The sequence below is a fragment of the Periophthalmus magnuspinnatus genome, chromosome 20 (genome assembly GCF_009829125.3).
Source record: "Periophthalmus magnuspinnatus isolate fPerMag1 chromosome 20, fPerMag1.2.pri, whole genome shotgun sequence".
Taxonomy (NCBI): domain Eukaryota; kingdom Metazoa; phylum Chordata; class Actinopteri; order Gobiiformes; family Gobiidae; genus Periophthalmus; species Periophthalmus magnuspinnatus.
The window spans coordinates 25,993,767-26,020,663 of record NC_047145.1 but is presented as its reverse complement, the minus strand read 5'-3'; the positions used below and the strand labels follow the sequence as shown (position 1 = coordinate 26,020,663).

General features: G+C 44.6%; 1 protein-coding gene across 1 annotated transcript in view; it reads left to right on the top strand.

Annotated features, from left to right (window-relative positions):
- The window catches only part of LOC117388434 (cadherin-6-like), a 151,328-nt gene that overhangs the window by 81,877 nt on the left and 42,554 nt on the right, over positions 1 to 26,897 (top strand). The window contains exons 4-6 of the mRNA XM_033985978.2: positions 6,784 to 7,078; positions 13,321 to 13,440; positions 20,746 to 20,913. Coding sequence (XP_033841869.1) covers positions 6,784 to 7,078; positions 13,321 to 13,440; positions 20,746 to 20,913 — 583 coding nt within the window. The remainder of the gene's footprint in view (positions 1 to 6,783; positions 7,079 to 13,320; positions 13,441 to 20,745; positions 20,914 to 26,897) is intronic.

Here is a 26,897-nt window from a genome sequence, read left to right as displayed (position 1 = left end):
GAGGAGTGTGGGGTGGAGGAGTGCGGGGCGGAGGAGGAATACAGGGCAAAGGCGGAGAGCAGGGTGGAGGAGAAGTGCAGGGAGCGCAAGGCGGAGGAGAAGTGCAGGGAGTGCGAGGTGGAGGAGTGCAGGCGGAGGATGAGTGTGGGGCAGAGGAGGAGTGGGGGGCGGAGGAGGAATGTAGGATGGAGGAGTGCAGGGTGGAGGAGGAGTGCAGGGTGGAGAAGGAGTGCAGGGCGGAGGAGTGCGGGGCGGAGGAGAATTGCAGGGAGTGCGAGGTGGAGGAGTGCGGGATGGAGGAGAAGTGCAGGGAGTGCAAGGCGGAGGAGAAGTGCAGGGAGTGCAAGGCGGAGGAGAAGTGCAGGGAGTGCGAGGCGGAGGAGTGCGGGGCGGAGGAGAAGTGCAGGGAGCGCAAGGCGGAGGAGAAGTGCAGGGAGTGCGAGGCGGAGGAGTGCAGGCGGAGGATGAGTGTGGGGCAGAGGAGGAGTGGGGGGCGGAGGAGGAGTGTAGGATGGAGGAGTGCAGGGCGGAGGAGAAGTGCAGGGTGGAGAGGGAGTGCAGGGCGGAGGAGTGCGGGGCGGAGGAGGAATACGCAGGGTGGAGGAGAAGTGCAGGGAGCGCAAGGTGGAGGAGAAGTGCAGGGAGCGCAAGGCGGAGGAGAAGTGCAGGGAGCGCGAGGCGGAGGAGAAGTGCAGGGAGCGCGAGGCGGAGGAGAAGTGCAGGGAGCGCGAGGCGGAGGAGAAGTGCAGGGAGCGCAAGGCGGAGGAGAAGTGCAGGGAGCGCAAGGCGGAGGAGTGCGGGCGGAGGATGAGTGTGGGGCAGAGGAGGAGTGGGGGGCGGAGGAGGAGTGTAGGATGGAGGAGTGCAGGGCGGAGGAGGAGTGCAGGGTGGAGAAGGAGTGCAGGGCGGAGGAGTGCGGGGCGGAGGAGAATTGCAGGGAGTGCGAGGTGGAGGAGTGCGGGTTGGAGGAGAAGTGCAGGGAGTGCAAGGCGGAGGAGAAGTGCAGGGAGTGCAAGGCGGAGGAGAAGTGCAGGGAGTGCGAGGCGGAGGAGTGCGGGGCGGAGGAGAAGTGCAGGGAGCGCAAGGCGGAGGAGAAGTGCAGGGAGTGCGAGGCGGAGGAGTGCAGGCGGAGGATGAGTGTGGGGCAGAGGAGGAGTGGGGGGCGGAGGAGGAGTGTAGGATGGAGGAGTGCAGGGCGGAGGAGGAGTGCAGGGTGGAGAGGGAGTGCAGGGCGGAGGAGTGCGGGGCGGAGGAGGAATACGCAGGGTGGAGGAGAAGTGCAGGGAGCGCAAGGCGGAGGAGAAGTGCAGGGAGTGCAAGGCGGAGGAGTGTGGGACGGAGGAGAAGTGCATGGAGCGCAAGGCGGAGGAGAAGTGCAGGGAGCGCAAGGCGGAGGAGAAGTGCAGGGCGCGCAAGGCGGAGGAGAAGTGCAGGGAGCGCAAGGCGGAGGAGTGCGGGCAGAGGAGGAGTGTGGGGCAGAGGAGGCGTGTAGGATGGAGGAGTGCAGGGGGAAGGAGGAGTGCAAGGTGGAGGAGTGCAGGACAAAGGAGGAGTGCAGGGTGGAGAAGAGTGGAGCGTTTTTTTGTTTGTTTTTTTTTGGTGTTTTTTATTTTTAACTCAATGTATTTTAAAGCTGCATTATGTCACTTTTCCAGATGAGTGTCCACTACCTGTTTGTTTCTATGATTACATTCTAGAGATGTCATTGCTTTGCCTGCATGTTGCACTTAGCATTAACATATTATTAATTATTATTTTAAATCTATTTGACATGTATTCTCTTAATGGAGTTTTGATGACTAAAAATAACATTGAAATCATGTATTTTCACTGTGAGCGGGAACGCCTCTCCACAGACCTGACCAATAACTTGGCCTGGTGGCATTACCTGCTCGTCTCCGTGGAAACAGATAAGATTAATGTTATAAAGTGGAACATTGCAAGAAAACCAATAACTTTAGGAGTATTAGTGTTAATGAAGACAGGTCCTACACTGCAAAAATTAAATCTATATGTTACAGCTAAAATGAGTTCAGAAAACCTGTGACTGGTTTTGATTAAATTCATTTGTTTAAGTTAAATTTGCACTGTGTAATTTTTCTGTGTGAATGTTGGGTTTTTTACTTGTTTTAAGTTTTTTTCCTTCCATCCAGTCTCTTCTGCTTTTCTACTGATAAATATTTTTTCCATTTCATTTGAAGTGCAGTAGTAGTTTATCTTTTAAAATATGCATTTCCACGAGCGCTTCAGAAACACAAACTGAATCCAGCCTGTTTGAAACCACTTTGAAACACATCGAAAAAGTCCAGAACTCACTATTCATGGTTGAAAGTTCTTGTAGTAAATCTGATGTACACTTACGTTTTACAGCGTATGTCTTTAAGCCAGAGTACAGTCCTTAATGCCTCCATAGCGCCCTCTGCTGGATCTGCACTGCATTAGGACATGGTGTAGAGACACCATCAGACACCATCAACATTAGTCCAATCACTGTAGTCAGCACAGAAAGGATGAGCAGGAAGAGGAGGAGGAGCAGCAGGAGGTGGAGGAAGAGGAAGAGGAGCAGGAGGAGGGGGGTGAACAAATAAAGAAGAAAAGAGACATTTCTGACATCAAAACAGAAAATGAAAAATGTTTTTGTTTTGACCATAGACTGTATGAAGAAGTGGACTGAGTGAGTGTGCTGTGTCACCCACAGTGTCCAGCTCCAAAGTTTCATTGAGGGCAGCAGTTATAGGGGACAATTTGGAGCAGAGCTCCGATTGTGAGTATCATAGCAACCAAAGAGCCAGTCCAAAGCGAGGATGTTGAAGGTAACGCCCCTTCCTGCCCGCACTACTATTTTAGCAGGGGGCAGGTGCTTAGCAACACTGTCAATCAAACCTGTTGCTAATTCTGGCAGGAGTGACCTCGAGGAAAGAAGGCCCCTGATTTGTCTGTTATTAATGTTCATATCTTTATTTACAGACACAATAGTGAATATGAATACAAACATTTAAGACCAAAATGACAAGTCTGACAGCAGCAGTTACAGAGAGCGGGGACGCAGTTTTTCAATAGAAAGTGAATTGGAGCCAGATTTGATGGAGCTGGAAGCACGCCATGATCACTTCCTGTTTGGATCGTGGCGGTGAGCAGGTTAGCTATGTCCATTTAACAGTCTATGCTTTTGGCTCAGTGCTCTGCTTTGTTCCAGGGTGAAGGTTAGTCTTTTGTCCTCTGCATTTGTCCTCTGCATTAAAATGAGCACAGATATACTATATAAGCAGTTGAGATTAAAAGAAGTCCACTGTACCATCTGCATCAAATTATTTGGACTGAATCAGGAAGTGCACGTTAGCATGCTAGTTGTTGTTGGCATTACTGTGATGCCAGAAACTCCTCTCTGGTTGTGAAAAGTGCTTATAAACTCATCATGGTGAATAATCAAAATGCTCAGAATGCCAAAGGTCATAGAGGAATAATTTTGGACCACTGCAAACAGTTTAAAATTAACTAGTTCTGTTTTTGATCAGGTCCCTTTAAAGTCCGACGCCTTTACAGACCTTGTGGAGCTGCTTCAGTTTAATTCCTCCTTTTTTTGTGACAGCGGCTCATGCGTCTGGAGCAGCTCTGTGGATTATCGTCTGAAAAACTCTTTGTGCTAAAATGTTTGCTCTGCGTTCTGCTCCACAACACCCTGAGATCACGGTTGGGATTATATACTCCCTGTGTCTCCTGTCTCTCTCTGGTTTGTTTTGCCTCAGTCCTGCTTTAGTCCTAGTTCAGTCTTGGTTTGGACCTGGTTTAGACCTAGTTCTGCTTTGGGGCTGGTTTAGTTCTGGTTTAGTCCTGTTTTTCCTGGTTTAGTCCTAGTTTAGTCCTGGTTTTCCTGGTTTAGTTGTGATTTAATCCTGCTTTAGTCTTGGTTTAGTTCTTGTTTAGTCTTGGGTTGGACCTGTTGTAGTCCTGTTTTAGTCCTGCTTTAGTCCTGCTTTAGTCCTGTTTTAGTCTTGCTTTAGTCCTGGTTTGGACCTGGTTTAGTCTTGGCAAAGTCATTGTTTCTGTCCAGCTTCAGTATTGGTTTTGGTTTAGATCTGGTCCTGGTTTATTTCTTGGACCTGGTTTAGTCTACTTTTAGTCCTGCTTTAGTTCCAGTTTGTCCTCTTTACAAACATCCAGACATTTGACTTTCTGAGCAGCATTAAGAGTCCACATATATCACTCCTCCTCCTCCTCCTCCCCCTCCTCCTCCTCTTCCTCCTCCTCGTCGTCCTCCTCCTCTCTCTGTGTTGTCCCTGTTATAAAAGGCTCTGGGTTTGTCCTACTTTAGCCTGGTTCGGTCCGGCTCTTGTTCAGTCCTTTTCCTCCATTGTCCCAGATTTTAGTGAGGTGTGACTGTAGAGGTGTCTGCTCCTCGTCTTTGCGTCCTGCATAAATCATGGCCGTGCATTAGAGCTCGATAGATTTCACAGCCTCAGACTCTCAAACCTGCTGCTGATTTTTATTTCATTACTTTCACATCATTTATACATTAAAGCCACACTCAGTAACTTTTTAGACAAAGATTAGACAAAATGAAAGCAGGCTTTTTACTTGGGGTGTGTGGTGGTAGTAATAGTGGCAGCAGTAGTATTCCCAGTAGTAGTAGTAATAAGAGTAGTAATAGTAGTAGTAGTAGTAGTAACAGCAGCAGTAGTAGCAGTAACCATTGTATTAGTATTATTAGTAGTAGAAGTACTGTCCTCTACTGTATTCAGTGCGACCTGTTTAGCTTGACTGAGTCCAGTTTCAGTGACCACAGCCTACAGCTGTGTCACTGAAGCATTCTGCAGTCCCTCTGTGTACTGCATTGTGTACTGCACCATGCACTGTGTACTGCACTGTGTACTGCACTGTGTACTGCACTGTGTACTGCACGGTGCACTGCACTGTGTACTGCACTGTGCACTGCACTGTGTACTTCACTGTGCACTGCACTGTGTACTGCACAGTGTACTGTGTACTTCACTGTGTAGTGCACTGTGTAACTTTGGAGATAAGCCAGTGACACCACTCACCCTCCACAAGAAAAGTAACTTTTTTTTTTGGTTTATTAACCAACTGATACTTTGCAGCTGATGTCATCAACATTCCCTGGGGGCATGATGCTACCTGAGGCACTGCTCTGTCTGAAACGCTGGTATTTAAATTAGACTTTAATCTGAACTTTAATTTAACAAAATCTGACCAGAAAGAACTGACTGACCGTATACAACAAAAAAACTGTATTTGAACAATATTCATTTTAGCTAAATATTAAACGATAACAATAGTTACGATTCTCAAACTAATGTATGCCTCTGACAAACCAATGTATGCATCTGATAAACTAGTGTATGCCTCTGACAAACTAATATATGCCTCTGACAAACTATTCTATGCTTCTGACAAACTAGTGTATGCCTCTGATAAACTAGTTTATGCTTCTGACAAACTATTGAATGTCTCTCACAAACGAATGTATGCGTCTGACAAACTAATGTATGATTCTGACAAACTCTGAGTGCAATTATCCCCCCAAATATATTCTACATCGGTAAAATGGTAAAAAAAAAATGCTAACACAGTCTGCCACAGAAGTGATTTATTCAACTCTCTACAAGGAAATAACAGACATGCGCGTGCACACACGCACACACACACCTAAACACACACAACCACATGCACACACACCCACACATGCATACACGTGCACTCAAACACACACACATCCACACAAACATGAACAGACACACACACACGCATACACTCAAAGACACATTCACACATACACACACACAAACACACACACATAAACACACACAGGTATGAGGGATATAACAGAGATGTGACAGGACTGGGCAGGACTTTTGAAATCACATTGGCAGCACATCTGGAGTAAATGTGCCACACTGAAGCTTTGTACTCTCATCACTGATCACTGTCAGTTCAAACAGAGCACACTCAAGCCTTTTGTTTTGTGTGATGTAAATAGACAGGGCACATCTGAGTCCAAAAGTGGATTTGAAGAGGGAAAAGTGAAGAGCTTTTTCAGGAAATCAAGTACAAACATAATCAAATAGAACAATTATTAATCTGTTTGTTTTGGTGCCATCAAAATGTCCGTGTAAATGTGTGTGTGTCAGCCCCCGTTTATTCAGCCCGTCCAGACTTTCTCCCGGTTTTGGATCATGTTTGTTTAGACCTGGTTTAATCCTAGTTTAGACCTGGTTTAGACCTGGCTTAGTCCTGGTTTAGACCTGGTTTAGACCAGGTTTAGACCAGGTTTAGACCTGGTTTAGTCCTGGTTTAGACCAGGTTCAGACCTAGTTTAGACCTGGTTTAGTCCTGGTTTAGTTCTGGTTTAGACCTAGTTTAGACCTGGTTTAGACCCGTTTTAGACCCGGTTTAGTCCTGGTTTAGACTTGGTTTAGATCTGGTTTAGACCTGGTTTAGACCTGGTTTAGACCTGGCTTAGTCCTGGTTTAGTCCTGGTTTAGTCCTGGGTCAGTTTTGGATTAGACCTGGTTTAGACCTGGTTCAATCCTGGATTAGACCTGGTTTAGTCCCGGTTTAGACCTGGGTCAGTCCTGGTTTAGACTTGGTCAGTCCTGGATTAAATCCCAGTTTTGACCTTGATTTAGTTCTACTTTAGTCCCGGTATAGTCCTGATTTGGATTTGGTTTGGTCTGTTTTAGTCCCTATGTGTCAGATGCCCTTCTGTCCTCCTATAGTAAACAAAAGCACCTTTGAACTCATTTCATACATTTTTTATTTCCCTAGCTCCACTCAGACGGCGACCGTGGCGACGGCAGTGTGCGCTACGTGCTGACAGGAGATGGCGCTGGAACGCTGTTTAAGATTGACGAAAAGTCCGGAGACATCCACGCCACTAAACGCCTGGACCGTGAGGAGAAGGCCTACTACGTCCTGCACGCCAAAGCCGTCAACCGCTTTACCAACATCGCCCTGGAGGGGGAGTCAGAGTTCATCATCAAGATCCACGACATCAACGACAACGAGCCACGCTTCACCAAAAACCCGTACTACGCCCGAGTGCCAGAGATGAGCGAGATCGGTGAGCAGATTTAAAGGGCCATATCACGTTTCCTCATCACAAACACACCTGGAGTTGTGTTTTGTTTCATTCACACATGTTTAACACACAAACCCTGCATATTTAGGCTGAGTTCTTCTCTCAAACTGAAAACACTCCCACCATGTGATGTCATCATGTGGTAATACAGGAAGTGCTCCACTGTGTTTTTAAACTCCATACACCTTCACTAGAATCATTTGGATCAATTCATCCCAGGAATTGCCAATCTCTACTGAACTAAAGGTAAAAGGAGCTGTTAACTTGAAATCTAACACTTCATGACATCACAAGGTGGAACAGAGCATTTTCAGCTTTGGAGATGTAGACAGACTAATAATAAAGGATTACTTAAACATGAAACATAAATATATGGCCTAAAGCTCACAGAAGTCAATTTTGTATAGGACCTTATAAAGGGGATGTACCTGATTTTTCTTAAAAGTAAACTATGTCTTGCCCCTGTACACATGTATCGTATGAGCAGCTCTTTAGGTCAAAATAAGTCTGCTGTGTACTGTCTGCATCTAATTATAAAGTGGTTTTATTGTCCACGAGGCAGGACGTATAGCTAGTACACTGTTAGCATGATAGTTGTTGCTAGTTAACTTGACTCTGGTCTCTGAAAGTTGTGTAAAGTGCTTATAAACTCATCACGGTGAATAATAAGGATGCTCAGAATGCATAAGGTCAGTGATGATTTAGGGGAGAATGTTCTCTGTTTGGTTCTAAGCTCAGAAAAGTTTACAAAAATATAACTATACAAAATATGTTTAAGGTCAAATCAAACCAAATGTGTCCAACTGTTTCACATTTGCACAGCTCAGTCCAAAAGAGCCGCTGCTGTTTTCATGGTAATTACTCTGAACACGCAAAACCAGGTCATAAATCTGAGATAATCCTCCGCCTCCAAACCAGACCGGACCAGACCAGGCCAGGTTCTGTGGGGGAGCTTAGGGTCGCTCTAGCCATGCCTTTAAATACACAGGGAGGTAGCGGGGGAGGCATGGAGGGAGGGACGAGAGAGAGAAAGAGGGAGGAGAGAATGGGGAAGGGAGGAGAGAGAGGAAGAGAGAGGGGGAGGAGAGAGAAGCAGGGAGGAGAGTCAGAGAGAGGAAGGGAGGGAGGGGGGGGTTGCTTCACTCAGATTTAAATACATGAGAGGGAGAGAGAGGGAGGGGCAGAGGGGAGATAGGAAAGGGAGAGAGAGGAGAGAGATCACTTGACAGGCAGGGAAGGTTTAAATACATGACGGAGGGAGAGAAAGAGAGAGAGATCATTTTAGCACTGATTTAAACACATGTACAGGGATTTTGTGATGTCCATGGGAGAGGAGACAGAAAGAGAAGGGGAGAGAGGGATAAGGGGAGTGAGAAAGATAAAAGGAAGAATAGAAGGAGAGGAAGAAACTAGGAGAGAAGAAGCAAAGAGAGAAAGAAAGAGGAAGGGAGGGTGGGAGGAAAGAAAACACATAGAAGAGATGGAGAGGGAGATGAATATAAGAGAATGAAGGGAGAAAGCGTAGGGTTGGGGAGAAGAAAGAGAGAGGGAGGGAGACAGAGAGAGAGGGAGAGAGAGAAGGATGAGGGAAAGGTGGGGAGGAAAGAGGGAAGGGTAGATGGCAGATTATAAACGATAAACTGGACATAATTGCTCAAATGAAGGTGCACAGGATTAATCCGATTTGGATCATCTCTCTTCACCCCTCACTCCCTCTCTCCCTCTCTCCCTCCCTCTCCGTCTCTCCTTCCCTCTCTTCCTGCCTCTCTCCCTCCCTCTCCCTCCCTCTCTCCCTTTTCCCTCCCTCCCTCCCTCTCCCCCTCTCCCTCTCTCTATCCCTCCCTCTGTATCTCTCTCTCTCCCTCTCTCTCCCTCCCTGTCCCTCTCTCTGCCTCTGTCTCTCCCTCCCTCTGACTGGATCGATCCATCTTTTATCATAATAGGAGCACAAAGCGCTCTTGTCTAATGAGATGTGTTTAGCTGTGGGTTTGATAAACAGAGGTATCACACACACAGACACACACACACAGGGGCTGTAATCCTTTAAACGTTTTAGTGTAGCTCAGAATCACGTTTCATTTCATTATCATCAGGGGCAACGCGCTAAATTCTACAATGATTTGATCTAACCTTTTACATATGAAATTTGACTTTAACATGTGCACAAAATCAGCTCCCCTGGTGTAGGTCAGCTCTTTATGGTCAGATTGTGGTCAAACAAAACTCAGAGCAGTGCCTCCAGTTAGCATCAGCCCATGTGTTTTTAGTTGAGGTTGAAGTAGACAATGTGTAGACCATATTCTGTATAAAGAAGTGGACTAAGTGAGTCACCCACAGCGTTCAGCTCCAAATGAAGCTCATCGAGGCTAGCAGTTATAGCGGCTAATTTGTAGCACAGTTTCATATTTGGAATTCTGACGGCGAGCATCATAGCAACCAAAGAGCCAATCAAGAGTGAGGCTGTTGAAGGTCACACCCCTTACAGCCCACACCACTGGTTTAGCAGGGAGCGGGTGCTTAGCAACACTGTCAATCAAACCTGTTGCTAACGCCAGCAGGAGCTACCTCGGGGAAAGAAGGCACCTGACTTGTCTGTTTTTAATGTCCATATCTTGATTTACAGACATAATAGTGAAATAAAAGCCCCAGGATCATGTAGAGCGGGTTAATACGAACATTTAAGACCAAAATGACAAGTCTGACAGCAGCAGTTACAGAGAGAGGAGCCATGTTTTTTTTTTTTCAATAGAAAGTGAATTGGAGCCAGGGTTGATGCTAGCAGGTCAGCTATGTCCATTTACAGTCTACAGCCCATGTTTTTACAGCTCTTTTGCTGTAATTTAAGTTGTTTTATTGTGTCTGATATACTCCATTTTCAGACTGACAGTGTAACATCATCCAAAACAAAGTTCTGCATCAGCAAAACTTAGAATTTTGACATTTTGAGCTTTATCTTAATGATCATTTAAAATATTTCCAACATCAAACTTAAACTAACCACAAAATGTGATCACGTTCTGCAGCTGGAACAAAGAGAGAGAAAGAGAGATAAAGAGAGGGATGTGAAGTGAAAGAGGAGAGAGAGTTTAGTGACAGTCCACTGCTCTGAAAGACTGAGGCGAGAGAGAGAGAGAGAGAGAGAGAGGTGAAACATAGAGGGAAGAAGAGAGAGACAGAGAGAGGGGTGAGAGATAGAGGGGAGAACAGAGAGAGAGATGAGAGATAGAGGGAAGAAGAGAGAAAGGGAGAGAGGGGATGAGAGATGGAGGGAGAGGAGAAGTGAGCAAAGAGAGAGTGGGAGAGACAGTAGAGTGTAGAGAGGGAGGGAGCGAGAGAGAGAGAGGAAAAGGGCTGAGGGGCAACTGGGCAAAGGACAGAGATGTCACTCGCTCCACTACACCACAAGGAGAGAGAGGGATAGAGAGAGAGAGAGAAAGAGGTGAAAGGAAAGAGAGAGGGAGGGACAAGAGTGGGACAAAAGAGAGAGGAGAAAGAGAAGGAAAGGAGGGGGAGACAAAGGGCAGCAATAAGTAGATGGGGTTATGGGACAGACAGAGGAGAGGAAAGTGAGTGGAGAAAGGAAGAATAGAGAAGGGCTGTGAGGGAGGTGAAAGAAGGGTGAGATAAATGGAGGAGAGGGGAAAAAGAGGAGAGAAAAAGAGGAGAGAAAAATTAGAGAATAGGGGTAGAGGGGAGAGAGAGCAGAGTTGAGGGGATGAGAGAAAGAAAGAAACTAAAGGCAAAATGGAGGACGAAAACAGAGATAGGGCAAAGGACAGGAGAGAGAACAGAGGGAGGATAGGATGAGTGATGGAGGAGAAATGGAGAAAAGAGAGAGAGAGGTACTTATGTGAGGGCAGGAGGTCACCATGGTAACCGCTGACCTGTGACGTAAACAGTGGTGATGTCATCGGGCGGAGGTGAAGTGTTTTCAGCGACAGCGGCCCTTTAAGAGTGACAGTTTTATTATAGGATCAGAGAAAGACGGGACTGACATGGAGGAGAGTGTGGAGAGAGGGAGAGAGGGAGAAAGAGGAGAGATGGGAGTGACACAGAGGAGTCTGTGGAGAGAGGGAGAAAGAGAGAGGGAGAAAACGAAGAGATGGACCTGACATGGAGGAGTCTGTGGAGAGAGGGAGAGAGGAAGGGAGAAAGAGGAGAGACAGGACTGACACAGAGGAGTCTGTGTAGAGAGGGTGACGAGAAAGGAGAGAGAGAAGGAGGCGAAAGGACAGAATGAGGGATGAAGGGGAGACAGGTCTGACACACTGAACTGTGAGAACGAGAGAGCGAGAGAGAGGGAGAGAGGGATCAGGGAAAGACAAGCCTGACATGTTCGACTGTGGAGAGAGAGAAAGGAGAGAGAGAGGGATAAAGAGAGGGATCAGGGAAAGACAGGAGTGACATACTAGACTGTGGAGACGATTACAACCCTACAAAGAGGAGGAGAGAGAGAGAGAGACAGAGGGAAAGAAGGAGAAAGAGGAGTAAAAAGAGGAGTAGAAAGAGGAAAAATGTTGCGTCCCCGTTAGCCTGTATCACACTGGCTTAAAAATATGAATGTGTGATGGTAAATAACAGAGAGATAGATGTTAGCTGCTAATTATACTATAAAATGGTGTGAATAAATATGACCATAAGAAAATAATCATTATGTAAATGACGTGATGTCGAGCTCTGCAGAATTAGCAAAGGTCTGATCCCACTGTTTTGCTCATCTATATTTAAACCACTTTGTCATTAAATATTTCTACTCAATTAAGTCCCTCCTAAGTTTAATGAGGCAACGCTAGGCAATGCTAGGCCCCGCGAGGCGCCATTTGGGAGCTAGCACATGCTAACATCTGCTAGCCACGTTCCGAAATAGCATCCAGTGAAAACAGATCGCATTTGTGGTTTCGGCTGCGCGACATTTAGCCTCCCAGACGCTAAAAGGATTGTGGGGTTAGCAAGAGGCTGGCGCGGTGCCGCTAGTACGCTAACACAAGATATACTTAGAAAAATACATTAGCTAGCATCGATTAGCCACAAAATCAATGCAGAATAAGAGTGTACGCACAGAGATATGGGCTGGGCTAATACACAGGGACAGAGGGATGGGGCAGGAGACGCACACGGGGCCCGGCGCAGAAGGCTTTATTTAGACTCAACATTTGAGAAGAAGCGACTGAAGTGAAAACAGCTCCAATGAAATATATTTAATTTCACTTATTGGAAATTTGGTTTTGGAAAGTAAAAAAAAAAAAACATTCAGGCTTTTGGGAAGTCGTAGCGTACTTACAGTGACCAGATTTTCAAAATTAAAAACTGGGACAAACCTGGGCAGGAATGGTTGGATGGTTGGTGTAAATAAAATGTCAGTTTATGATCTGACTTCTGCTGGTGCATTTTTATTTTTTGCCTTATGCTCTGTCTCAAACACGGTTTTGTGTATTTTGTGTATTTTTGTGTACAGATGACAATATTTTCTGTTGGTGGGTCTCAGATTGGTCAAAAATAGGGACATCTGGGACATTTCTTGTATAAAACTGGAACAAATCAGTGGTTTTGGATAAATCTGATGGGACAGGGGACACAGGGATCAAAACTGAGACTGTCCTGGGTCAGTAACGACATGTGGTCACCCTAAGCAAACAATGCAGTGCAAGGTTTGTAGATTTATACATAACAAGATCGTAATTCTGATGTGATTTCTAACTGCAGCCCTATAAAACATCTGTCAATCTTTTTAGTCTACTTAAACATTTATCTTCTGAGATTCAACTTTTGAGACAAAGCCACTGAAGTATCCTACCATAAATACAGCTGAAATAAAGTTTAATTTAAAAAAAAATCCCTTAAAGCTATAGTATGTAACCTGACATGTCATCTCTATGGAAGCAGACAGTTAAAACTATATTGCCATACTATGAGAGCTTAGAGTCAACAACATTTCCATGGAAACATGCAGGAGGAAGCCTCCTGGCCAAATAAGAGTCAGGTTTGTGAAGATGCGAGTCCGCTGCAGTAAGTACCATAGGCTGTATATATATAACTAGCATAGCACTTTACACTATACTGTTTAATGCTCATCTGTGCCTTTGTTTCTTCCAACCACTTACAATCACGCTGACGTATTCAGTGTCTTGCTCAGTGGCACAGCAGTAGTATATTATGCCATTGAACGTCCACCCTTCAGATCAGGCAAATGATATCGTCTGACCAGAGCTCCTCTTTTTCTGCAGGTACATCGGTGATCCAGGTGACGGCCACAGACGCAGACGACGCCACCTACGGGAACAGCGCCAAAGTGGTGTACAGTATTCTCGAGGGACAGCCGTACTTCTCTGTGGACCCCGATACAGGTCAGTGACTCCACACCGACACGTTTAAACTATAGGGGGCACCATGGGGGTATTTCTAGTTCATTATAACTGATTTGCGATGCCAAAATATCAGTGTCCCAAAAGTAAAATTTCAAACTCCCTTCTGATACTCGATGTTCAATACCATCTCCGATACCGTGACGATAATAAAAAAAAGTCTGTGGTTAGTCGTTCAGCTCGGAGAGAGTGGCCCTGGGGTAGACTGACAGAGTAGTGGCCGCAATTCTGTGCCTATGTATGTTTCTTCTGACCTTTACTAATTACACACTATCGCATTTATTAATCAACACATACGCAAGTATAGCAAAAGATGAAATTAAATCTGTCAACTGGACAAACTGTTATATGAGTGAAGACGTTTTGCTGCTCGTCCAAGATGCCTCTTCAATTCTGGTCAGATTACTGCTGGACACTGCCTTATATCTGTCTGAAGGGAGGCGCTAACTACACTGAAACTGTAAACAGCTATTGTCTCCAGTTTCATCTTAAATGATCCTATTCAACCTTTAACGGATCCTGCTATTGTTCTCTTTGTTTTGGGTCTGAGGATAGAGTTGTAGATCGGTGAGAGATTATGCCTCAGGCCTCCATTCCTGTTCAAGGAAGGATTGTCTTTCCTAACAAAAACAGTTTCTTTAACTCTCCTCTCAAACCATTTATTTTCTCTGGCTAAGATCTGAACCTCATCATCTTCAAAGGAGTGGTTAGTGTTTGAGATGGAGATTTACAGCAGCCTGGGGTCCAGAGGAGCTCTCGCAACGGTGTTGGTACATTCTTTTATGGAGTGGCTGTTTAGTTGAACTGAAGAAGAGGCTTGGAAGAGCAGCGGAACGTCTTCACTCCTACAACAATTTGTCCAGTTGACATATTTAGTTTTGTCTTTTGCTATGGATCAGACCTGGACGACTGAGGAATTACACAGACCTATAAGCAAGTAGTGAAGTCTCTTGCCCAACAGCACAACAACATGGTCCAGATACAAGGAATCAACCCCTGAACCTTTAAATTAGTCCATATCTTTACCATAAGTAGCAAAATAACTAGTAGAGACTAGAGAGAGAAGAGGAAATATATTTGATAACTGTATTGGTTTAAGTTGTCCTTTGTATTCAGAGTTTTGTAAAACAATTTTTACATATTGGATATGTGATTTTGTGCTAAAAGCCCAGTACAGATGTGTTGCATAAGCAGCTCTTGAGGTCAAAAGAAGTCCACTGTGTACTGTCTGCATTTAACTATAAAACATTTTAATGTCTGAGAAACAGGAAGCATGTGTTAGCAAGATAGTTGTTGTTAGCATTACCATCACGACAAAATTCTGCTCTGGTCTATGAAAGTTGTGAGAAAGTTGTGTTTATAAACTCATCCTGGTGATTAATTAAGATGCTCTGAATGTACAAGGTGAGTGAGGAATAACCACTAAATTGTGGAAGTTCTAGTTCTGTTTTTCTTGTTTTTAAGGCAGTAAAAATCAGGTACAGCACCTTTAATATGAGACAGTGAAAATGCTCGTGTGTTTTTTATGGCTTGGGTAAATCGTCCATTTTTGAAACACTTCTGTTCTATTTCTCCTCCATCGACGCCGCTCCATTTGAGGACCTCTGTGACACCTCCAGATCTATTTATTTACAGCTTCATAAAAGAGTCATTTTAAAAGCTTTTACCAAGATTTTTACACAAATCCATTTTTTATTTGTCAGAAATAGCACTTTGGTGTGATGCGTCTTTATTGCCATAGAAACAGAAGCGGTAGAGATATTTACGAGTTTAAAATTTGATTTGGAAAGAAATAATGTGTCAGACGGGAGGGACGCTTTGGGCACTTTGCTCCAAACAGGAAAATGGAGGGAAATATGGATTTATTTTAGCTTCATAAAACACAGTGTACTGTGGGTAAACGTTAGCATGCACTGTGATGACACGTGCATGTGCTCAGCTAAATTTAATTAAAGCTACAGTGTGGAACTTTCTGGAGCTGGTGTGTCACCTGCATGGAAACAGAAAGTTAAAACCATACTTTGGAACATTCTCAGTGGAGATAGATACGTTTTATGCCGTACTGTGGAAGATTATAGGTAAAGCAACAATATTTCCATGCAAACAAACAGTTTAAGTGCAAAAAACAAAAACAAATGAAAATAGCATGTTTTAGTCTATTTTGGTCTAAAAGTGACATATTGTAGCTTTAGGTAACTTTGCAGTACAAAACTTTGTACTACAATTGTGTTTCTCAGAGTAGTTTTCAGACCTCATACTTTTACTCTTACTTGAGTAATATATAAGTACAGTGTAATAGTACTCTTACTCGTAAATGATGTGGTTTCGCTTCCCTCTGTGAGTGAGTCTACACATCACACTACAAGCTGCTAGTGGAGAAGGAAGTGCGTACATCACAGTGGGCGTGTACGTCACAGTGGGCGTGTACGTCACAGTGGGCGTGTACGTCACAGTGGGCGTGTACGTCACAGTGGGTGTGTACGTCACAGTGGGCGTGTACGTCACAATGGGAGTGTACGTCACAAGGGGAGTGTACGTCACAAGGGGAGTGTATGTCACAGTGGGCGTGTCACAGTGGGTGTGTCACAGTGGGCGTGTACATCACAATGGGCGTGTACATCACAATGGGCGTGTATGTCACAATGGGCATGTACGTCACAGTGGGCGTGTCACAGTGGGCTTGTCACAGTGGGCATGTACATCACAATGGGCGTGTACATCACAGTGGGTGTGTCACAGTGGGTGTGTCGCAGTGGGCGTGTACGTCACAATGGGCGAGTACGTCACAGTGGGCGTGTACGTCACAGTGGGCGTGTCACAGTGGGCGTGTACATCACAGTGGGCGAGTACGTCACAGTGGGCGTGTACGTCACAGTGGGAGTGTACGTAGATCGTAGCAATGATGTTTTGTACACAGGAGATTAAAGATTACTAAAGCATGAATAACTCCAAATACAACTTCAGAGACTCAACAAGAAGAAACGACTAGAACATGGTTAAAGTTCTGAAAAGTTCATTTTGCAGAATAGGTCTGCTTTTAAAAATGTATCAATTGCACAACTCTATTCACTACTGCCATTTCAAAATCTGAGTTTGAAATCATTTGATGTCAGGTCTAATGATGCCGTTTTAAGTCAGCACACACCTGTTTAGTGTCCGTCTTTATGCAAACTCTGAGCTTGGACATGTTTAAAAATATTCGTCTTCTAAACAAGTGGGTGAGTCACGCTTAAGTCTGTGGACACTGTGGTTACATAAGACATCTCGCTGTCATGTCTCCTCCATACATAATGAGTGTTTGGGCTACACACCTGCAGCCGAGCTAAAAATACACCTGCCACCGGCCCAATGCAATTATTGTTATTAGATTTGTGCTCCAGCAGGGGGCGTAATGAAAGCTGTGCGGACGTTTAACAGCGAAAAGGTCATTGGTGTATGCAGAGCGGAGCAGACAGCTGGGCCAATATGCACTGCAATATATAAGATGAAAATGAAGGGGAAAGCAAGGTCCAAATCAGGTCTAGACCAGGACTAAACCAGGTAATAAGCCATACCAAACCAGGACTAAATCAGGTAATAAGCCATACCAAACCAGGACTAAATCAGGTAATAAGCCATACCAAACCAGGACTAAATCAGGTAATAAGCCATACCAAACCAGGACTAAACCAGGTAATAAGCCATACCAAACCAGGACTAAACCAGGTAATAAGCCATACCAAACCAGGACTAAACCAGGTAATGCCATACCAAACCAGGACTAAACCAGGTAATAAGCCATACCAAACCAGGACTAAACCAGGTAATGCCATACCAAACCAGGTAATGCCATACCAAACCAGGACTAAACCAGGTAATGCCATACCAAACCAGGACTAAACCAGGTAATAAGCCATACCAAACCAGGACTAAACCAGGTAATAAGCCATACTAAACCAGGACTAAACCAGGTAATAAGCCATACCAAACCAGGACTAAACCAGGTAATAAGCCATACCAAACCAGGACTAAATCAGGTAATAAGCCATACCAAACCAGGACTAAACTAGGTAATAAGCCATACCAAACCAGGACTAAACCAGGTAATAAGCCATACCAAACCAGGACTAAACTAGGTGATAAGCCAAACCAAACCAGGACTAAACCAGGTAATGCCATACTAAACCAGGACTAAACCAGGTAATAAGCCATACCAAACCAGGACTAAACCAGGTAATAAGCCATACTAAACCAGGACTAAACCAGGTAATAAGCCATACCAAACCAGGACTAAACCAGGTAATGCCATACCAAACCAGGACTAAACCAGGTAATAAGCCATACCAAACCAGGACTAAGCCAGGTAATGCCATACCAAACCAGGACTAAACCAGGTAATAAGCCATACCAAACCAGGACTAAACCAGGTAATAAGCCATACCAAACCAGGACTAAACTAGGTAATGCCATACCAAACCAGGACTAAACCAGGTAATAAGCCATACCAAACCAGGACTAAACCAGGTAATAAGCCATACCAAACCAGGACTAAACCAGGTAATAAGCCATACCAAACCAGGACTAAACCAGGTAATAAGGCAAGGCAAGTTTATTTGTATAGCACAATTCGTACACAAGGTAATTCAAAGTGCTTTACAGAATAAAAAAATACATTAAAATCACACAAATTAAAACATATATAATCACAAATAATCATCATAACATTAACATTAAAAGAGAAAAGTGTAGAATAAAACCCTTTTAGTCATATGCACAGCTAAACAGAACTGTTTTGAGCCTGGATTTAAACATTGTCAAAGTAGAGGCCTGTAGAAGACTGTTCCAGGTTTTAGCTGCATAAAACCTAAACACTGATTCCCCATGTTTAGTCCTGACTCTGGGCACCAGCAGGAGGCCTGTCCCTGAACTCCTCAGAGTGTGAGATGGTTCATGTGGCTCTAACATGTGGGAGATGTAATTTGGTGCTGGTCCATGGAGAGTCTTGTTCACACAGAGCTGCTTTAAAGTCTATTTTCTGAGCCACAGGAGCCAGAGACCTGAGCACAGGACTTATGTGCTCGTACTTGCTGGTTCTAGTCTGGACCCGAGCAGCAGTGTTCTGGATGTACTGCAGCTGTCTTAAGGCTCGTTTGGAGAGGCCAGTGAGCAGGATGTTACAGTAGTCTAACCTACTGGACACAAATGCATGGATAAGTCTCTCTAAGTCTGGCTTTGACAGTTTACCTTTGATTTTTACAATTTTTTTTAGATGGTAAAAAGCTGCAGATGTTATTGATTTGATGTGGTTGTTAAAGTAAAGTTAAAGTCTGAGTCCATTATTACCCCTAGATTTCTGTCCTATTTTTGAGCTGTTGGATGCAGTGGCAGAGTGAATCCACTGGTCCATATTCACCTGCTGCAGTGGGACATAGATCTGAGTGTCATTGCATAGTTGTGGTAGGACACGTTATTGCTGTGTATTAACTGGCCTAATGGCAGCATGTAGAGATTGAACAGCAGGACTCCCAGAATTGACGCCTGGGGTCTCCCACACATTAGGGACATTTTATCTAAGACCCATAAGCCATACGAAACCAGGATTGTGCCTCAGGACACAACGACAGAACTTGGACATGATCATCCAACCTTCGAGTTGGGGGACCAATGCTCTAACCACTGAGCCACTGTCATTCTGTCTCTCTCCAGTACATATATAGTGTATAAGCAGCTCAAAAGCAAAATAAGTCCACTGTGTACAGTCTGTGTCTAATTATGAAACGTCATATAGTCTGTGAATCATGAAGTGTGCGCTTAGTAGCTTAATTGCCGTTAGCTTTACTGTGACGGCAACTGGTCTCTGAGAACTGAAAGAAGCACTTATAAATTCTTCATGGTGAATGATTTTGATATTTCGAATGTATAAGGTCCCATTCCCTGCGAAACTGCTCCAGATTGGCTCTTTGGTTACTATGATACTCGCAGAATTCCAAATATGGAACTCTGCTTCAAAAAGGATTCATTTGACTGAAGCTGAACGCTGTGGGTGACGTCACACTCACTTAGTCCACTTCTTACAGGCTTTGGCTAAACTGCAAACCCTTTTTCCAGTGGAGTGTGGAGAGTGAGACAAAGCTATATTTGATTTGCGCATGTTTACATTATATCAGGGCACACACGTAGGTCTTATACACAGAAAACCTAAAATATTAGCCACATTCCCTTTAAGAGCTGTCAGTGTTACTGAATATATCTTTTTAAAACATCCCCAAAACACAATTTCTATACACAAGATTCCACATGCTGCTCCTTTCCATGTGTGCTAAGCTAAGCGTCACATAATGCATTCTGTTTATGCCTCTAGCCTTCAGCGCGTTCACCATCTTCATGTTAAAACGTTGCTTTCAGGTGCGCTCGGCGTTTTGAGCACTTCCCCACCTCTTTGCCACTGTCAGATGTTGCGTTTAAAGTCACATCCAGGGGGCAGGAAAAGCGATAATTGGCAGAGCATTCCCCCTCTCCCTCTGCAGCCAGGTTTAAACGCTGTGTACTTTGAATGAGAGACTGGTGAAAGAAGAGGAGAAGAGGAGGAGAGGAGGAGAGGGGAGGGGCAGGAGAGGAAGAGGAGAGGCAGAGAGGAAGAGGGGAGAGAGGGAGGAGAGGCAGAGAGGAGGAGGGGTGAGAGGGGGAGGAGAGGAGGAGGAGAGGCAGAGGAGAGGGGCAGAGGAGAGGCAGAGGGTGTGGAAAGGAGGAGGAAAGGCAGAGGAGAGTGGGAGGAGAGGTAGAGGAGAGGTAGAGGAGAGGAGGAGGAGAGGCAAAGGAGAGGAGCAGGAGAGGAGGAAGAGGAGAGAAGGAGGAGAGGGGGAGGCGAGGAGGAGGAGAGGGCGAGCGAGCATAGAGATATAATGAAAAAGACTAAATAAAATGCACTCACAAATTTCCACATTCGAAACTGAAAGAGGAAATCAAAGAATAATGGAGAGAAGAGGAGGGAGGATGGGGTAAAACAGCACATCAAAAAGGCCTGGAAGTAGGCAAATACATTAAAGATGCACTGTGGGACTTTTCCAATGAGCTTTCTGCTACCTACTAGTCTATAAAGATGCTATTGCTTTGCCTGGAATGTTCCTCAGTATAGCATTAAAGTTGTATGTCGTGCACGGTAACACTTTATCATAACGCTGCCTTAATTAGCCTTATTTAACCCTTCGCCTTATTGGCATTGCTTTATCTATCTCCATGGAGACATCTTCAAATTTAAATGAAAAAGGTGCATAATCATTTAAAGCTACAATTGCATGTTTGTTTCAGGCCTGATAAAGACGGCGCTCCCGGGGATGGACCGTGAGGTGAAGGAGCAGTACCAGGTGGTGATCCAGGCCAAAGACATGGCGGGGCAGATGGGGGGTTTGTCTGGGACCACCACCGTCAGCATCACCCTGTCCGACGTCAACGACAACCCACCACGATTCACCAAGGGTATGTACTTGTGTTGTGCTTTATTTACTGAGGAGAGTTGAGTTAAACGTGATACATACTAGACTGACTTAACGGGCCATGTGGGGAAGCTGGCCCGATGTGGTCAAAGTTGGAGGCAGACTCAGAAAAATTCTCTGTTACCAAAATTTATTACAGGGCACCGTGGTCCACCATGGAAAAAGAATACGTATTTACAAAAAGTAACTGTGCTTAATTAAAACAAAAGCAACAGAAATCAAGAAATTATGAGAAAACCCCACATGTACCCAGCTACCTCAATCTCCCCGAAAGACCGACTTGCCCTGCTTATATATCCTCTCAATCCAGAAGCACCATTTACTTCTCAGGTACAGTAGGTACAGCTTTAGCAGGATTACTTAATACACTACGGACTTATGAGTGCCTAAATCCCTTTAACTGAAAAGTGGTTAAATTAAAACTATATACACAAACATTGAAACAAATACACAAAAAAAGAAAAAAAATAACTTAACCCAGTTCTCCCCTCCACATGGTCCAGCCCACAGCCACATCCAGGCCTTTAAAAATGGCCAACCCAGGGCATGCCCCCTCTGAGTAGATGGATGTGTTAAACTGAATACAACCAAATAAAATATATTTAAAGTAACGGGTGTTTGTGGTGTTTAAATTAAAGGTAGACTAACTGAAAAATTTAACAAATCCGGGATAGTTATAATATTGAAAAATTATTGGAAATGGACAAATGGCAAGGCAAGTTTATTTGCATAACACAATTCGTACACAAGGTAATTCAAAGTGCTTTACAGAATAAGAAAGACATTAAAATCACACAAATCAAAACATAAATAATCACCCAATCTGCAACTCTCTCACCCACTCGTTTGCACCCTTTAAAAACTCTCTCTCTCGCACTCTTTAAACACTGTCTTGCTCAGTTTAAGAACTTTCCCATTACTTTACAAAAAATGTGTGAATAAACAAAATTATGGTGATATTAAAGAGACAAAGGCCCACTTTGTCACAGGCGAGGACACAATTATTTCCATGTTTTTGAACAAAATATTTTATATTTTACCCCAGTACAGATGTATTGTATGAGCAGCTCTGAGGCCAAAATAAGTCCACTGTCTGTGTCTAATTATTAATCAGGAAGTGTGCGTTACCATGCTAGTTGTTAACATTACAGTGACAGCAAAACTCCACTCTGCTCTCTGAAATTTTTCTTGTAAAATTTGCGCTTACAAACTCATCATGGTGAATAATTAGGACGCTGAAAATGCATGAGGTAAGAAAAGAATAACTTTGAGACACAACCTCAAACCCTTTAAAATTAATTGGTTTGTTTTTTCACATTTTTAATCAGGTAGAGCTCCTTAAATCTGCGTTGCTTTAAAGTGCTCTGTCGTAAAAGCAGCACTTCACTGTAAACAGCATTGAATTGTAAAACATTTTATTAATCGCAAACTCTGCATACACACCCTGATAGTTTACTTTGGGATGTGTTGGTGCAATGGTAACTCCTGTATTTCGTTGTGTCCTTGGGCAAGATGCTTAACCCACCTCGCCCCAGTGTTTGTGTACACTGATGTGTGAATGTGTGTGTGAATGTGTCTATGGATGTGTGTGTGAATGTGTGTGTTTGTGTATGTGTGAGTGGGTGAGTGGTTCCTGGATGTAAAGTGACTTGAAGGTAGAAAAGTGCTGTATAAAAATGTGACTGAACAGACCTGAATGATGTGGGAGGGCATCTGATGTTTCCTAAAAGTCATACATTCAGACTCAGACCAGACTCAGACCAGACTCAGACCAGACTCAGACCGGGACTTAAACTGAACTAAACCAGGACTGGACCATCCCAGTTTCAGATGTGCTTCACTTTGCCCTCCAGACGTCCTTCATCTTTGTCTGTGTTCTCATTCTCTCAATCTTCACCTCCACTCTTACCTTAATTTTTTTTTTCCTTTCATTTGTCCTACTTTGGATTTTTGCAGTTGTTTCATATTTTTCACATTAGTCCTGGCCCCAGTAGGAGGCGCTATTGTACATGTTCCTATGGTCTTTTTCCATAGTACTTTTACCCATTCAAATATGTGTCAGTTTAATTCTGCAGTCGACTGGTGAACACAGGAACCTGCAGACGCCTTTGTTTCAGTCAGACTTTTAAAAGTGACGCGCGTCTCTGTCTCTCTACAGTCTACACCCAATTTCACCGTAACACCAGTAATCTGTCAATCTGAAGAACGAGTGAAGGAGGAGGCATAGGAGAGAGAGGAGAGAGAGAGGAGGAGAGAGAGGGAGAGAGAAACAGACAGGAGGAGGGAGAAACACAGAGAGAGAGAGAGGGAAGAGAGGGGGGAGAAATAGAGAGGGGGGCAGGGGGGGGGGCAGAGAGAGAGAAGAGGGGGAACAGAGAGAGAGAGGGAGTAGAGAGAGACAAGTCAAGAAGGCAGCAGAGGAGAGGGAGGAAAGAAACAGAGAGGGGGATAGAGAAATAGAGGGGATGAGGTAAGAGAAAAGGGGGTGGGAGAGAGAGAAGAGGAGAGAGGGAATGAGAGGAAAGGGGTAAAATAGAGGGAGGGAGGGTTCAGAGACAGGGAGAGGAGAGAGAGGAAAAAGAGCAGAGGGTAAATTGAATGAGGGAAGGAAAAGAGAGGCTAAAGAGAGGAGAGGGAAGGATGAGAGGAAGAAATGTTTAGTGAGAGAAGAAATTAGAAAAGAGGAGAGGGGGGAAGAGGCAAAGACAGATTGAGAGAGAAGAGTATAGGGCTGAGGGAGAGACGAGATGAGGGGGTGGAGATAAAGGAAAAGAAAAAGGAGAGAAAGATTGAAAGAGAGGAGAGAGACAGAGCGAAGGAGGAAGAGAGAGACAGAGTGCATAAGACAGAGAAAGGAGATAGGAGAGGGTGACAGAGTTGAGATAGCGCGAGTGGAACATATGATTGATGAGCTTCAGAGACACAGGAGACAGAAGGACGCTAAGAGAGAGAACTGGACACAGCCACACTCATCCACTACAAACACGAGAGAGAAGAACTGGACACAGCCGCACTCATCCACTACAAACACAAGAGAGAAGAACTGGACACAGCCGCACTCATCCACTACAAACACGAGAGAGAAGAACTGGACACAGCCGCACTCATCCACTACAAACACGAGAGAGAGAGAGAGAGAGAGAGAGAGAGAGAACTGGACACAGCCACACTCATGCACTACAAACACGAGAGAGAAGAACTGGACACAGCCGCACTCATCCACTACAAACACGAGAGAGAGAGAGAGAGGGAGAGAGAACTGGACACAGCCACACTCATGCACTACAAACACGAGAGAGAAGAACTGGACACAGCCGCACTCATCCAATACAAACACGAGAGAGAAGAACTGGACACAGCCGCACTCATCCAATACAAACACGAGAGAGAAGAACTGGACACAGCCGCACTCATCCACTACAAACACGAGAGAGAGAGAGAGAGAGAGAGAACTGGACACAGCCACACTCATGCACTACAAACACGAGAGAGAAGAACTGGACACAGCCGCACTCATCCAATACAAACACGAGAGAGAAGAACTGGACACAGCCGCACTCATCCACTACAAACACAAGAGAGAAGAACTGGACACAGCCGCACTCATCCACTACAAACACGAGAGAGAGAGAGAGAGAGAGAGAACTGGACACAGCCACACTCATGCACTACAAACACGAGAGAGAAGAACTGGACACAGCCGCACTCATCCAATACAAACACGAGAGAGAAGAACTGGACACAGCCACACTCATGCACTACAAACACGAGAGAGAAGAACTGGACACAGCCGCACTCATCCACTACAAACACGAGAGAGAGAGAGAGAGAGTGAGAGAGAGAGAACTGGACACAGCCACACTCATGCACTACAAACACGAGAGAGAAGAACTGGACACAGCCGCACTCATCCACTACAAACACGAGAGAGAGAGAGAGAGAGAGAGTGAGAGAGAGAGAACTGGACACAGCCACACTCATCCACTACAAACACGAGAGAGAAGAACTGGACACAGCCGCACTCATCCACTACAAACACGAGAGAGAAGAACTGGACACAGCCGCACTCATCCACTACAAACACAAGAGAGAAGAACTGGACACAGCCGCACTCATCCACTACAAACACAAGAGAGAAGAACTGGACACAGCCGCACTCATCCACAAACATTTGACTTACTGTTTATCTTATAGGCATTTGCTTAAAAGTGCACTATGTCACTTTTCTGGTGGAATGTTTGTTACATGTTTATGTCATGTCTATAAGTGTTTATTTCATTTGGCATTATGGGCCGTTACTGCTCAAAAATACCTTGAAAAACACATTATCGTTTTGAGTGGGCTCGCCTCTCCACAGATCTGATTGTAGCGTAGTCTGATGCCATCTCCTGCTTGTCTTGTCTTCATTGATATGTTTAATGCCGTGGACCATTCCAGGCAAAGCAATAACATATCTATATAGACAAGCCTCTAAAAGTTACATAGTGCAGCTTTAAAACAAAATGGATGTTGAAAGAGTGAAAATCCTCCTTTTTTTACTTCACTGAGGACGTTTTGGGGCCTCAAACGTCTAGACTCCTCCCTCTTCTGTATATGTCACACTTGAGGCCTATGCCACAAACAGCACATGGAGCGGTCTATTTTCTGGAGTGTGGTGTGGTCTAACATGGGATCTCTCTCACACACAATAATCCATTTCTTGTACTCTTTTTTTCTTCCCACCTTCTCTCTTTGTCTCTCTCTTCCCCTCTCCCTGTCTCTCTCTCCCCTCCCCAACTTGCTCTTTACCACATCCATTCTCTCCCTCTCTCACCCCCCCATTCTGTCACTCTTCCTCTTATTCGATCCCTCTCTTCACATCTCTCTCACATCTCTCGCTCTCCTCTCTCCCACCTCTTTTAATCCCCCTTTCTCCCTCTTTACCCTTCTCTCACTTTTTTCCTCTCCCACTCTCTCCCCCTCTCTCTTGCTCTCTTCTTCTATCCTTTTCTCCCTCCCTCTTTTCTTGATCTCTGCTGTCTCTTTCTCTCTACCTCCTTCTTCTTCTATCTTTCTCTCTCCCCTTCTCTCTCCTCACTTCCCCGCCCTCGTCTCTCTCTCTCCTCCCCCTCTTTTCTTTTCTTCTGTCTCTCTTTTCTCCCCCTTCTCTTCTCTTCCTTCTCTCTCACTTTCCCCCTTCTCTTTTCTTCCCTCTCTCTCCCTTCCCCCCTCTTCTCTTTTCTTCCCTCTCTCTCCCTTCCCCCCTCTTCTCTTTTCTTCCCTCTCTCTCCCTTCACCCCTCTTCTCTTTTCTTCCCCCTCTGTCCGTCTCTGACTCTCTTCTTCTTCATCACTTGTTCCTGATGCTCTTGTGTGTCATTGTGGGTCATTTATTTATTTTTATTTTTTTATTTTTTTTAAATCCTCCCTTGTTTGTTTGGACAAATAAAAATGAAAGGCTTCAGTTTTTTGTTGAATGGAAGTTATGATTGTGAGAAACAAAAAAAAAAGATAAATAAATCACCTTAAATGTTGACCTCTGACCTCTGCATCTTTTAGGAGATTTTAAAGGTGTTTTAAAGCACATGCAACAACGGTTCATGTTTTTTCATTGTCGCTTGGTTTGGTGAAAGTCCCTGTGCAAATATTTATCAGAGGTTTACATCAGTTCAGTGGGAAAAAAATACAGGAAGTAGCACAGATTTATAAAACAGAACGTCTGTCCTTAACAAAGAATACTTCAGCAAACAGAACCTCTGCACAGAACACTCCAACAATGTTTTCATCCAAGGAAGACATTTTTCTGACACTTTAAACCTTCATTCAACAAAAGGTGCTGTCTTCTTTTTTATTTGTCTAATCCCGTGGTTTCCAACGTGGGGTCTGGGGACCCCTGGGGGACGTCAGGAGCATTGCAGGAGGCCCCAAAGGTTCAGCAAGAAAGAGACTTGAATTTTAAATAAACTTTACGTCAGATATTTGTTCATAT